At 40.7% G+C, this 15506-nt stretch overlaps 1 protein-coding gene across 4 annotated transcripts in view; it reads right to left on the bottom strand.

Moving 5' to 3' along the window:
• dtnba (dystrobrevin, beta a) overlaps positions 1-15506 on the bottom strand; it is a 279394-nt gene that overhangs the window by 151694 nt on the left and 112194 nt on the right. For all 4 annotated transcript variants that reach the window (XM_078213018.1, XM_078213019.1, XM_078213016.1 and 1 more), the window contains exon 4: positions 7869-7955. In XM_078213018.1, coding sequence (XP_078069144.1) covers positions 7869-7955 — 87 coding nt within the window. The remainder of the gene's footprint in view (positions 1-7868; positions 7956-15506) is intronic.

Below are 15506 nucleotides of genomic sequence, written 5' to 3'. Positions count from 1 at the left end.
CGTTTTAGACAGCCTGGTTCAGGGCGGTCTCGAGTACCTGTTGCTCACCAGGAACGGTCAGGCACCATCCTCCCTGCTGGCTGTTACAGCAAGGTAATAAAGCAGAGGCAGGAATACACCACAGCAGGAGTGCAATTTTAAAACAGAATGCTATGAATGTAAATTGGCTAGTAAAAGTGAAAAGCTAAATTGTAACTGCTGCTTTGTTGGGAGACCCGACAGCATCAGTTGTACAGAGAAACCAACTGTGTTGTGTTTTAATTCAGGATATATCTGCATATGGAGATGAACCACAGATAATGCTTTCGCTAAGAAATTTTTACTTGGATTAGAATAGCTATAAACTGGCCTACTCCTGCTCCTAGCTCTTACGTTCTATAGAGCAGACATACAATCCACCCAAAGTGATGACATTCTGATCGCTTTAGATGCAGCCTTCTGACCCTCATGCTAAGTTACCCCTGATGGAATTGGTCCTGATTTTGCAAAGCAAAATGTAAAACAGGTACTGTTGCTTATAGCAGTGCAGTTCACAGGGTACATCTGGGTGAAGTGAAAATCTTGTAGATCCATGCATTAATTAGAGCTGCAGTGATTAACTGATTATAAGTCATTAAGACAGCTGGAATATGGAAGAGTGACTGCTAAGTAAATGTTTGGTAATGTCATTTAGGTTCTGGTCGATAGAAAATTCCTTTCATCATTCTAAAACAAAAAATTGAAACACTCAATCTTAATCAGTGAATTCCAGAAGTCTACAAACTTTTATGATGGCTATAGTGTCAAAATATCCAACCATTTCAGCTTCAGCTATTAAAAGAATGTTTGGTTATTGCCTTAGCATTTGACCCATTGCCTGAGCACAACCAGTTTTTTTTGTCAATTTCCCAAGTGTATAAATTGTCAATTTGTAAATCACAAATCAGGACTCGGCAGTGGCGGTTTCAATCGTAAAATGTACATTACCAGTTTTGTCAATCACAGAAACCTACAGCCTTGCAGCTACTTCACCCCACAATTTGTGTGTTGGCTCTTTTAACAAAAGCAATCATGTTTTGTCCCACATCTTGGTTCATATTTCCTATAAGTTCCTATTTCTCAAGTTCCTTTCCAGCTAATATGAAAAATTATTCATGAAATCAACTTCTACCAGCTTTTCAGATTAAACATTCCAGGTCCTGACGTCTTTGTGAAAAATATTCGCATTCCCCTTTAGATCTTTTGCCAATCATTTTAACTCTTTGGCCTTTAGTTATTGACCAACTCGCCAGAAGAAATAATTATTCCCCATTTCATCAAAATCTCACGTCACTTTGAAAACCTCCATTAGATCACCTTTAAACCTTCCCTGCTCCAAAAAGAACTATCCTAACTTTTCCAACCTCTCTGCATAGCTGAAATGCCTCATCTCTGGTAACAACTTACTAAACTTCCTTGTGTCCTAAAACCATTATACCTTTCCTAAAGTATGTTGTTCAGAATGGTCCACAATTTTCTAGCTGAGGCCTAACCAGTGACTTATAAAGTTCCAACAAGACCTTTTTGTTTTGATATTCTATTCTTCTACGTATAAAGCCCAGGTAAACCTTCACGTTTTTTGAACCACCTTATCAACTTGCCATGCTACCTTTAAAGATGTGTGTACATGGACACCCTGCTTGTCTGAAACACATTAAGCACAATTTCTTGAGCAGAAGTGATTTTTCAGAAAGAGCAAACTTGCTGTCCAACCATCCAGTGATTTCCCCTAAACTCCAAATGGCATGTTCAAAAGGGGCTTTTTGATTTTACTGTCTGCAAGAACCCTTAAAAGCAGTCTTACTTCAGTCAAAAACTGAATTCTTAATCATGCTGCTGAAGATGGATATAATCGCTCTTGCAAGTTATACCTACAGTTTTAAGCACAACTACAATTAAAGAAATAAATCATGAGATCTTGTGTCTGCAAAGGCTAAAGTGTGCAATGATGAAACAAGTGATTAAGTTGATTATAAACAGACATAAAGAACAATGCACATAATGCTATATTCTTCTCAGATGAAGTCATAAAATAAACCAATCTGCATAATCTGAAGTAATAGGAAAGATAACTTTGTATTGCACCAGGTTACAAGTGACTACACATGAGTACTTTGCTGGATGAAAAGAACATGAGAAATATTCGCAAGAGAAGATCTTGTGGCCTGTTGAGCCTGCTCCACCATTCAATATGATCATGCTTTATCTTGAGCTTCGACTCCATTTTCCCACACAATCCCTATATCTCTCAATTCCCTGAGATGTAGATATTCGGTCAATCCCAGCCTCAAATATATTCGATGCAGGTGCTGGAGAATTCCAAATATTTGAGCGAAGAAATTTCTCCTCATTTCAGTCCTAAATGATCGGCCCCTTAGCCTGAAACTTGTTGCAGCAAACTCAAAAAATCACTAAGTAAATAATTTACTATGTTTATGTCTTAAATGAATTGCACCCAATTTACTTTAATGCGACTCAGATAACAGCACAGCTGACAGAAGTAAATACCACTTTTCATTACAAGTGTGACTATGACTGAAAAAAAAAGGAAGAAATGGATTTTAGATTTAAAAACAGAATCTGTAGTAAACTCAGAATATATACAATCCTCATCACTGTTGGTTGTCAAATCCATGAGGTGCATCTAATGTTTAGTTGCATAATCCATTGTTCATAATGGATATACAGTCTGGCCTATTTTGTTTCATAGTTCACTCATTCTGCTGCTTATACCTTTGCGTGAAAACTACATTTATCCATTCGGGACTTAGCTGAAGTATTGTCTTGTTTATCTAATGTCTCGTATCTTTGAGGTTATATTTGAAATTGATAATTAACCTCAGTACCTAAGACTACTAATCTATTAGTAATCTCCATTTTTAAGAGTTTTATATACACATAGGGCAGGACTTCTCAGAAGGAAAGGTTTCCCGCCGGTTCAGCCAAAGGGTCAGCAGGGAACGCATCTGAGAGACACTGGCAAACCTGATTGTCAGGTAGTCGCCAGGACTCGAGAGGGGGAAGTGCAGGACTCAATGGAGAGATGGGGGGAGGGGGGGGAGAGACCATGGGGAATGGTTCTTAAGTGGACACCAATTGCCTCAATAGGGACTGAGGATGGGCAGGCTGCCAATGGCATAGCATGACCCATGTAAAATGGCTATGGGTGGGAGAGTGGCAGGAAAGGCATCTGGGGAATTTTACAGACTCTCGCCCCTCCCCTACCTGCAAACCCGCCAGCAGGGGACTGTACAATTCTGCTCATAGAGTCACTGGCTTTCAGAAATCAAATGCAGGGTCCAAAGATACAAGTTTATATTAATTAATCTACTGAGGTTCCTTGATTGATATGTCAATGAGCTGCTCACTTTGATTACATTTGTTCCAAATTGTAATTATTTTAATGCAAAGATACACTGTACAAAATCAAATTTAGGACAAACTGATTGAATCATGTTGTCCATAAGTCATTTACAAATCATTCTCAGAATAGCCAAGTGCTATTGTGTGTACATTCCTCTTCAATTTAGGCATTCACGCATGCTAGATATGACGTTGCAGTTCCAGCTGTCCAGGACCATTCTGATCCCATGGAGAACTGACACAATAAAAGTTCATGAAAGGGCAAATTGTACAGAGTCTGTGGAGCAACTGAGCTTGATAGGACAAATCACCTTTTCTTGCTTCATGCTTCCTCACGTTTCTAACTCTGCTCTGAAATCATCATATCCTGAAGTTCAAAGTTTATTTATTAGTGTCAAAGTAGGCTTACATTAACACTGCAATGGCGTTACTGTGAAAATCCTCTAGTGGCCATACTCCGGCACCTATTCGGGTACACTGAGGAAGAATTTAGCATAGTCAATGCACCGAATATTGATTCTGCTGTTTGTAAAAGGAAATAACCACCCATTTATTCTCGCAAGAAATACTTAACTACCTCAAGATAAATATCCAGCAGGGTGATAAGGAGAAGCAATACAAGGGAAGGTGAACTTCTTTAAGGTACATCAGCCTAAATGTTACGCAATATGGTTTTAAATCCTGCTTTATCTCACAACATGCTTCACCGTGACAAATGTTTGTTCCATACTTTTGAAACCTGAGTGTTTGACAGTCCAAATGATAACTATCTTTCACTGAATAACTAGCAGAATTCTGTTGACCTAGATACAGTGAATCTAAGTCCATGTGTAAGTGACAAGGCAAATAAATGATAGTATGCCTTTATTCTGAATATAATAAAGAAACGGGAAAATAAGCTGCCAACAACTCAATAAGTAAGGTGAGCATGCAGCTGATAACCTTGCTGTCATAGGACAGGAGGCTTCTAACTATAGTCACTTACCAAATTCCTGACTGTGGCTATCAGATTATAACAGGGAGATATAACACTCTAAACTGTTATACACTATAATACAAAAGCCAAATGTATTTATTTATCAAACAGCATATGATTGAAAATGGTTAATAAAATGGCAAAAGACGTTTGAATATTATTGAATCACGTCTTTCTTCCCAAGATTTGCCTTTTAGTGTCAGCAGCAAACAATCCCCGATTAATTTTGGACAAGCTGAATGTGGAGTTAAGTTATATCAACGTGCTTTCATCAATAACCACATTTGCGGCAATAACCAGCTCACTGACACTCAGTTTAGGTTCTACCATGACCTCATTACAGAACTCCAGAGATGAGCGGAGAGTGACAGTCCTTGACATCAGGGCAGCATTTGACCGAGTGTGGCATCAAGCAGCCCTCGCAAAACTGGAGAAAATAAATGGGTATCAGGAAGACATCCCTCCACTAGTTGGAGTCATAGCTGGCACAAAGAAAGATGGTTCTGCTTGTTGAAGGTCAATCTCAGTTCCAGGACATCACTGCAAGAGTTCCTCAGGATAGTGTCCTCGGCCCAACCATCTTCAGCTGTTTCATCAATGACCTTCCCCCATCATAAGGTCAGAAGTGGGGATGTTCACTGATGACTGCTGTGTTCAGAACCATTCGCGACTCCTCAGATACTGAAGCAGTCCATGTCAAAATGCATCATGACTTGGACAATATCCAGACTTGGGCTGACAAATGGCAAATAACCCTAACCCTAATGACCATTTCCAACAAGGATCTAACCATCACTCCTTGACATTCAATGGCATTATTATCGATGAATTCCCCACTATCAACATGCTGCGGGGGCGCTACCACTGACCAGAAACTGAATGAACTAGCCTTATAAATACTGTGGTTGTAAGACAGGTCAGAGGCGAGGAATTCTGGAGCAAATAACTCATCTCCTGACTCCCCAAAGCCTGTCCACAAGCTACAAGGCACGTGTCAGGAGTGCAATGAAATACTTTCCACTTGCCTGAATGAGTGCAGCTCCAACAGCACTGAAGAAGCTTGACACCATCCAGGACAAAGTAGCCTGCTTGATTGGTATCCCTTCCACAAACATTGAATCCGTCCACCACTAACCAACAGTGGCAGCAGTGTGCACTGCAAGAACTCACAAAGGCTCCTCAGGGAGCAACTTGCAAATCCATGACAGCTACCACCTAAAGGACAAGGGCAGCAGATATCTGGGAGCACCATTATCTGGAGGCTCCCCTACAAGTCATCCAAGATTCTGACTTGGAAAGATATCACCACTCCTTCACTGTCACTGGGTCAAAATCCTGGAACTCCCTCCTGAACAGCATTGAGTGTACGTACGCCTCAGGGATTGCAGCAGTTCAAGAAGGCAGATCATCCCCACCCTCTGAAGGGCAACTGGGGATGGGCAATAAATGCTGGCATAGCCAGCAACTCCCATAAGTTATTTTTTTTTAAAAAATCACTGGTGTGAATTTTAAAATTTTCTACACTTGTGACCAAGGTTGTTGATTTAAGATCATTAAGAAATAACTTTGTATTAGGAATGGGCAACTAATTTCATACAAGGCCCTTATAACCTGTGACAGGAGTTTCTTTAAACCATTTCTGCTTGATTTCAAACAAGGTCCCAACAAACAAAGGTTCAGCTTGATGTTTGCTGTATGTCCGGTTGTTCCTTGCCAACATTTGCTTTCTGATGTTTGCAATGAGCTCTGGTAAAACAAAGATGTGCTTTGTTGCAAATTAAAATATTTTAAAAGATAATTACAACGTACACTCAAGTCAATGTTGTGGTATTTCACAGAAGTTATTGTTTAGTTGCTTGGTAATACGGAACTCGAATATTGTTGAAAAGAGACATACTGTCAAAGCTTTTTGACTTGCAGTCATCAAGATGGCTTCACAAAAATATAAAATCTCAAAGGGAATAACTACTTAGACTGCATAAGAGGATGCCAATTGGTTGGCAAGTGGACTCTGATTGGTACATGCATTGGCATGGAGAATACACCAGGGATCAGATAACTACCAAGCTTACATTTAAATACAAACTTGACCACAGTCAGTCTATCTGGTTTGAGTTTAAGCAAAAGCTTGGCAGTTAACTGTTCCCTGGTGAATTCTCCATGGCAATACCTCCGCCAACCAATCAGCACCCTTTGCTCATACACTATAAATTGTTGTTCCTTTTGAGATTTAGTATTCTTGCAAATCTGTCCTGATGAATACAAGACAAAAAGCTTTGGCAACACATCTCTTTTTCAGCAATACTCAAGTTATCATTTGTGATATTCCCCTGCTCAAACTTACAAAGTGGTGGGTGATCAGGCTGTAACCTCAGCATTTGGTTAAGTTTGCTCCACAAAACAGGAATGTTCTGGCAACACACAGGTTTAAACCAATGCAACATGAACAAAACACAGGCATGTATATTTACAATTACTCTGTTGAAATCATCGTCACAATTTTCTGAGATGGTCTTTACGTTTGGTGAAAATCAAAATGGGTTCCATCAGTTTTGTCTCAGCTATATTGGTTATCAACAAATTTGCAATACAGCAATTAAATCTTTTCAAATGATCTGTGACAGATAGCTGGAAAGAAATGTCTCTGATGAGATACATTGGCAGTTATCACAATTTATGTGTAGGAAAACATGAGAATTTGTCTCCAGAATCTATCTCCTGGCTAAATTACAAAAATAAAACACTTACTTTCTGGCAGGCAATGTCCTTATAGAGATCATTTACTGAAATGTGTTCCAAACAGACGGCATAGAATTAAACAACATGTAAAGCGGGAAAACATCCTGTCAATAAAAGTGTAAAACACCATCTTGCATTTGTAGATGGACCACATCCAGATGGAGAAACTGAAATGTTGCAGAGATTTTTAAACTGAAGACACCTAAACAATCCACTGGATTCAATCTCATTCTGAATTCAGGGGTTTGCCAATGTAATCAATTCAGAGCAAGTTATAAGGAAGGGAACAACTTGGGCTAGAGGTGAGAAAATCAATCTGATAAACTTGGACCTTTACAAAGCTGTGTATTCAATTCCTACACAATAGCTTGCAAATGCATGATCAATAGCCATAAAGACAGTTGCTTAAATGTTGCACAAGTAACATGGGACACAGGATGCAACACAGGATACAGTGCATACAGGATCGGAAAAGTACTCCTTTAAATGGGAGTCTTGTGTACAAAACTTTGTATGTGTGTTGGTTAAGGATTTTCACATCCTCGGTGATAATTTACTTGCTTTAACAGACTGATCAGTCCTCACAATGGGTTCAAGTCAGAATATTCAATCAGCAGTCGATCATTTTATTCTAGCAAGCCCAGTGGTTAAAAATGGAGGCAAAAGTGTAGTGACAAAAGCCATTAATGATGCACAAATTGCTTTCTCCTGACAATATTGTACAACTTTCACAATGACGAAAAGAGTTTCTGAAAGGCAATTCTTGACATACCTTTTAGTAGGAGTAGGTGCTCCGGAGGACAAGACTGAGTGGGACACCACAGTATCATTCATGTTTGGCAAAGACCGTTGTTGGGGGCTACAAAGAGCAAAAAAATAAATAAATTTAAGTAAGATGCTTCTTGCAGTTATACACTAAAGTTGATCTGTTTTGACCAGATGGTAAGTTAAGCATTAATGTACAACTTGTTCCCTGATAAATGTCCATGGAAGAATCATTGATATACTGGACAGATCTTTAACAGTCCAGCTATATTGCTCAAGTTGTGCCAATGTCAACCAATTTAGTCTCTGAAATTCTGCCAGTTTTCCAAAGTGAAGTTATGATTCAAGTTTCTGCTCAAAACCATTTGCCGAGACATAAAATCTTACATGAACTGGCACAATTGGACAATTTAACAGAATGCAACTGTTCTCTCCTTGAATTAAAATTTAAGTAGTAATCTGGGGGTGTTTTGCGAATACAAATGAAAATAGGTTCATCAAGAAATGCAAGCATTTTTAATGAGTTTCCAACCCATCATTCACAAGTAACCTGATAGAAAATCACTGAATTATTTGAAAAGATTATACTGAACCATTTACTAGTGTCATTGGCATACTCATTAGTTTCTTCGAAACTTTTATAATATGTTCACTAAATGCTTATGCACATAAAAAAAGTTTAATTTGAAGAACCTTCGCAACAGAAACTTGCCCATGCCCATTATTTTGATCTCAGACTGTGGCCTGTTTCTTTGGTGGGGTCAGCATTGAATGCCACAATTTTTAAACCCCCATTAAAGATCTTGGAAACTTGACTGACACTCAACACAACTGGAGCTTAAAGTTCCTCAGTCTTTTACATTGGTTTGGCCAAATTCCAGCCAACTGCATTAGACAAACCAGCACAAACTAACAAAAACTCTAGGCTGCAATATCACTCGTGATTGAAGTCAGCTACTTTGAAAAGGTCGTCTGAAAACTCTTTGGTACGCATGCAATGCACAAACGTAGAAAGAAATTTTTTAAAACTGTCAGGTGGCAGATGGGTTCATGGGGATTCTTAAGCTTCATTTTTAATGGCGTACCATTGGCAGCAGAAAAACACAGCTGCATATGCTCCACTGACATTCACGCTGAAGTATTCATGCACAGAGCTCCACTTTGGTTCACAGGAGCGAAAAATCAAAGCAGAAAGCATGATCAGACCTGATGGCTCTGCATCACTCAAAGCAGGTAGAGTTCTCAAGTCAGTCGCTATAATTTAGGAGCACCACAGGATTGTAAAATGGAAGGGTTCATCTCAATATTCTCACATTCAATAATGTACAGAAATATCTAAACTGCATTATTTTACAAAATGTAATTTTACAAATTTTAAAAACTCAATGTTTAGTCACAGCCAAATGGTAATAAACAGAACACCCAAATTAGTCAGTTAAGAGCTTACCATAATAAAAAAAAGAACAGAAGAATCTAATCAAATTTGTTGTCTCCATCTTAAATGCAAATTATTTTTTAAATACACCACATTACAGTTTATGTTTCTCTATTTAAGTTGGCATACTGTCTTGGTAAGAAGAATCTTAGGTTATCCTCAGGAAAGACTCTCACGTTCTCACATCTGGTACCTGTGCCCACAGACAACTCAAGCAACACCCTGATGTAGGCACAATCATGGAATCAAAACCTTTCAGCTTATTCTTCAAGCTCCGACATCACCTTGGCAATTACCAAATGCCGCCCTCCCTCAGCTGATGAATCAGTGCTCTGCCATGTTCAATACCATTTGAAAGAAGCATTGAGGGTAGAAAATGCACAGAATATACTTTGAATGGGGGAGTTCAATACCCATCACCACATCATCAGTGGCTCGGTAGAACCACAACTGACTGAGCTGATCAAGTCCTGAAGAACATTTTTGCCAGACTAAGCCTGTAGTGAAAGAACCCAAGTAAAGAAAAAATCTATTGAGCTTCAACCTCACCAATCAACCTGTCACATTCGCATCTGTCGATAACAGCATTGTTTGGAGTGACCACCACATAGGCTTTGAGGAGATGAAGTCTGGTCTGCACACAGAGAACACCATCAATCATGATGTACTGCACCAATATCATGCTAAATGGGATAGATTCACTCCATTAATAGCAGCTTGAAACTGCCCTCTACGAGCCACTGTGAGCCATCAGCAGTAGCAGAATTATACTGAACCACAACATGTAACCTCAATGGCCCAGCATATCCCTCACACCACAAAACCATGATTCAATTAAAAGTAAAGCATGTCAGGAGCAGCACTAGTCATATCTAAAAGTTAGAAAGATCTGATGAGGTTACAACATTTGCATGCAGAAACAGCATTATGTTATAGACAAGCTAAGCGAAGGGCAAAGGAGCTGATCTATTTCTGTAGTCTTGACATATCCAGTTGTGAATGGTGCTGGATGATTGAACAATGAATTGCAAGTGCAAACTCCACAAACATCTCCAATCTTAATGATGACAGAACCCAGCATGTGAATGACATAGACAGGCTGAAGCTGCAGCCATCCTCAGCCAGAAGTGTTCAGTGGATGATTTATCCAAACCTCCTTGCATGTGCCCACAATTATTGAAACTAGTCATCAGCCCATGCAATTCACTCCATGGGATAGCCCTGCTGTAATGCTGCAGGTTGGTGCCCCAGAACTTGCTCTGCCTCAAGCCAAGTTGTTTCAATACACTGACCACACTAGCAAAGTGGAAAATTGTTCAGTAGGTCCCATCCATATAAAGCAGAACAACTCCAACCAGCCAATTGCTACCAGATTGGCCTACTCAGAGTCAACTGTAAACTGAGGGAAGGGGTTGTGAACAGTGCTTTCAAGCAGCACTTACTCGGTGTCACAAACCCAACTGATGTTATCCATGAAGGTGTCCCAACATGGAACACTAGTTTGTGGTGGTGCCTTATTTTGTTTACGGGAATGGTGTGAGAAGTCATTGTGGAAGATTCACTCAGAACAGCAACCAGCCAGGTCATTATTTAACACTTTTTAAAGACTATTTGTTTCAATAAAGAAAAGAACACATACATGAAAGGGACTATGATGATCCAAGACAATTACATATAGGAATGACTGAACACACCTACATTGTTTCTGTAGGAATTACTCCATTTGACCCAAAGTATATTTAAGAGATTTGAACTCTTTCAGGACTTCCCTCTTTCCAATCAATATCCACTTCACCAGGTTGAAGGGTAAGCGTTCTCCAAGGCGGCCTTCAAGGCACACAACGCAGAATCGCCACGCAGAAACTGATAGCCAAGTTCCACACACGAGGACGGCCTCAAGTGGGATCTTGGGTTCATGTCACACTATCTGTAACCCCCACGACTTGCAAAATCTCACTAACTGTCCTGGCTTGAGAAAATACACATCTCTTTAACCCGTGCTTTACCCTCTCTCCACCCACATTGTCTGCACCTGTAAGCACTTGATTACCTGTTAAGACTTGCATTTCAAACATTATCTCATAATTGAGATTGTGTCTATATATGCCGTTTGTGAAACAAATCCTGCAATCACCTGATGAAGGAGCAGCTCTCCGAAAGCTCATGCTACCAAATAAACCTATTGGACTTTAACCTGGTGTTGAGAGAATACTTACTGTGCCTACCCCAGTCCAACGCCAGCAACTCCACATCATATCCACTTCAATAGATCTATACAAAGGCCAGCTTATAGTTACCACTCTGTACACAATTGTGGAGTTATTCTGGGAAATGTCTCTTGGTTCAGTGAAGATATGATTTTAACAGCCTCCACAAAGGTTTCTGCGCTTTTGCTTCTTGTCTGCTAGCTAGGACTTGCTTCCAGGCTACGAGTGGAATCTTCCCTCCTGCTTCCCCAAGTGTTGGAAATTATACTATTTTTCCCTTTGATTGTTCTCTCTGGATTTGCTGTCTGTCCCTTTGGCTTCTGTGGCTCTGAAAATTAACATATGTCTGCCTCCCCTTTAAGGTTCAATCATCTAATTCAGGTGTTCCTATTAACGTGATTATATATTCTTCTGGTCTGTCTAAAACTTGCCAATCCCGTTACTCATGGAATCATAGAAGAAGGGAACCGTTCAACCCATTGAGTCTGCACTGACTCTCCGAAAGAGCATCTTACACAGACCCACCCTCATGCCCCATCCCTGTAACCTTGCACATTTACCAGGGTTAATCCATCTAAACTACACATCTTGGGACACTAAGGGGTAATTAAGCATGGCCATTCCACCGAACCTGCGTATCTTTGGACTGAGGGAAGAAACCAGAGCACCGGGAGAAAACCCGCACAGACATGGGGAGAATACGCAAGACAATGAAGGCCAGAATCAAACCTGAGAGACTCGCATCCTGTGAAATGTCTTTTGAAATGCTGGTAGCTTCCACCTGTTAGTTTTGATACATTCTTGGTATTGCTTGTTACTTGGCACATTCAAGATACTCAGCAATAACCTACTCACTAATGCTCAGTTTGGCTTCTACCAGGGCCCCACTCAGCTCCAGACCTCATTTCAGTCTTGGCCCAAATATGGAGAAAAGAGCCATTGCCAAAATGAGGAGCGAGTGACCACCCTTGACATCAAGGAAGTGTTTGATCATTTCAAGGGATCCCACAAAAACTATCCTAGGGTTAACCATCTTCAGCTACTTCTCCATAACCTTCTCTTTTTTGGACTTTATGTGGAGGGATGTTCACTGATGATTGCATAATATTTAAACTGAGGATCACCGCACCTCAGAGGAAGGGCAAAGTTAAGAAGGCTGACGTTTATGAATAACCTCAGCCAGTATGGGAATTGAACCCGCGTTTTTGACATCACTATGCATCATAGAACCATAGAATCCTACAGTGCAAAAGGCGGCCATTTGACCCATCGAGTCTGAACCAACTCTCTGAAAGAGCATCCCCCCCAGGTCCTCCCCTCCGCCCTATCCCCATAACCCTGCGCATTTACCATGGCTAATCCACCTAACCTGCACATCTTTGGACTGTGGGAGGAAACCAGAGTTGCCAGATGAAACCTACGCAAACATGGGGAGAATGTGCAAACTCCACACAGTCACCCTAGGCCAGAATCAAACCCAGGTCCCTGGCACTGTAAGACAGCAGTGCTAACCACTGGGCCACTGTGCCGCCCCAAATGAACCAGCTGTCCAACCTATTGAGCTAAGCAGTAGTAAGCTTCAGTGAAAATCTACCCAGAACTAGATAGGCTTCAGTCTGCCCAAACGTATGTCGCACCCCCTCTGAAAGAGAGACAGAAAGTCACCAACCTTCTCCCACAACAACATCAAGCAACCAAAAGAGCTCAAGCAGATGTGGAATTCTATTAGCTTGGAAAGATATAAGGTGGAAATGAGTTGCATCTAAATGTCTTATTTTCAAGAGCAATTATATTTCTAAACTGCTTTTCAACAGACCCGAGTGAAAAATGAAAACCTCCATTCTTATTATTGTCCATCAATTCACATGGCATTAAACCAGAATGTGCTGAATATATAAGATCCTTGAGTGTACAAGAACCTGAGGATCTTGACAGGGTGGATGGGAAGAGGATGTTTCCTTTTGTGGGAGAATCTAGAAAAGGGGTCACTGTTTAAAAATGAGGGGTCCATTTATGACAGAGATGATCAGAATGGTTTAGTGGGGGCACTCTTGCCTCTGAGACTGCAGGTTTTTTGATTCAAGTCCCGCTCTAAATGATCTGTCAGAAAGTCAGCAGACTCGATAGGCCGAATGGTCTTCTTCTGCACTGTAGGTATTCTATAATAATACTTGAGCACATAATCCAAGTTGCATTATTGAGGTTGCATCCAATCTGCAAGGTGTATGCACATGATCACAATCCATTGTTTCTAAGCAGATTGGGGAACTCTCCCCAGTGTTATCATAGAAACCCTACAGTGCAGAAGGAGGCCATTCGGCCCATCGAGTCTGCACCGACCACAATCCCACCCAGGCCCTACCCCCACCCCCACATATTTTACCCGCTAATCCCACTAACCTACACATCCCAGGACTCTAAGGGGCAATTTTTTTTTTAACCTGGCCAATCAACCTAACCCGCACATCTTTGGACTGTGGGAGGAAACCGGAGCACCCGGAGGAAACCCACGCAGACACGAGGAGAATGTGCAAACTCCACACAGACAGTGACCCGAGCCGGGAATCGAACCCGGGACCCTGGAGCTGTGAAGCAGCAGTGCTAACCACTGTGCTACCGTGCCGCCCTGGTGAGTATTTATTCCTCAACTTAGCATCACTAAAAGCTGAATGCCTGTCATTTATTTCATTGCTGTTGGTAGGACCTTTCCGCTTGCAGATTTGCTGCTGCCTTTTCTACATTCACGTAGGTGGCAATGACACTAGTATTCCAGAGACCCAGGGTAATGCTCTGGGATCATCGGTTCAAATCCCACCATGGCAGATGGTGAATTTTAAGTTCAATGAAAATCAGGAACTAAAGGTCTAATAATGGCCATGAAACCATTGGCAATTGTCATAAAAGCCCATCTGGTTCACTAATGTACTTCAGGGAAGGAAATCTGCCATCTTCCCTCGTCTGATTAAATGTGATGCCAGATACACAGCAATGTGATTCACTCTTGATTGCCCCTAGCAAGCCACTCAGTCCAAGGGCAATTAGGGACGGGCAACAAATGCTGGCTCAGCCAACAATACACATCACATGAATGGATAAAAACAAGCACTGATGGAATTGATCCGATTGGCTCTCAGATCCCGAGATTATGAAAGGTACTAAGTAAATACAATTCTAAAATCATCGAGTTTATTCACACCTCTCATATTTCTAGCTTCTCGTGAAGGGACAGAATTATATGCACAGCTACCCATTATACCCATGTAAAAGGGTTTTAAAAAAAGAAAACCAGGGATTTCAAAACATTTTGCCTTTCTGGCCTCAAGAAGAGTTAAAAGTACCAACTGTTAAAATCTTATCTCTTGACTTCTGCATTAATTTCTTTTCTCCAGTAGATAGTTGGTAGTTCAGCCTGAATTATGTGGTTGATATGTCTTGAGTTTTTCCCACAAAAACAGATCAGTGGAATGAAATCGGTTTCCAATATTATTCCTGGCATAGCCTGGAGGCAACAAGTAGATGGTTAATCCCGAAGCATTCTATATACGATTGATTGTGTTTGTTAATCAGAGACATGGACCTGTAAACAGGAGAATCAATCAATAACTATTCCATTAATGCCATCAAAATAAATACTGTTGAAGTATAAAAAGACTTGCTGGGTTGTCAGTAAGAGGCTCTGAGACCAAAGTTTAACATCTCTAATATCGGTACTGCAGCAATTACAGAGCAAATGGAATGCTACAATTTATAGTTAGAATTGCAGAATAAAGTCAGTGCTCTGATCGTAAGGCCATAAGACATTGGATCAGAAAGAGGCTATTTAGCCCATCGAGTCTGCTCCACTATTCAATGAGATCAGATAACATTGAGACTAATACATTCAATTTTGGACTATCAAGGCATTCAAGCTCCAGCCATGATTCAGAGACCACCAACAAAACCGATCGTTAGCATCACAGGATTGCAGAATTGGGCTTTTCCTCACATTGAAGCTGTTAGGAGG

Source organism: Mustelus asterias, chromosome 5, assembly GCF_964213995.1.
Source record: "Mustelus asterias chromosome 5, sMusAst1.hap1.1, whole genome shotgun sequence".
In the NCBI taxonomy this organism is placed as follows: Eukaryota; Metazoa; Chordata; class Chondrichthyes; order Carcharhiniformes; family Triakidae; genus Mustelus; species Mustelus asterias.
This window is presented reverse-complemented; position numbering and strand designations above follow the sequence as displayed.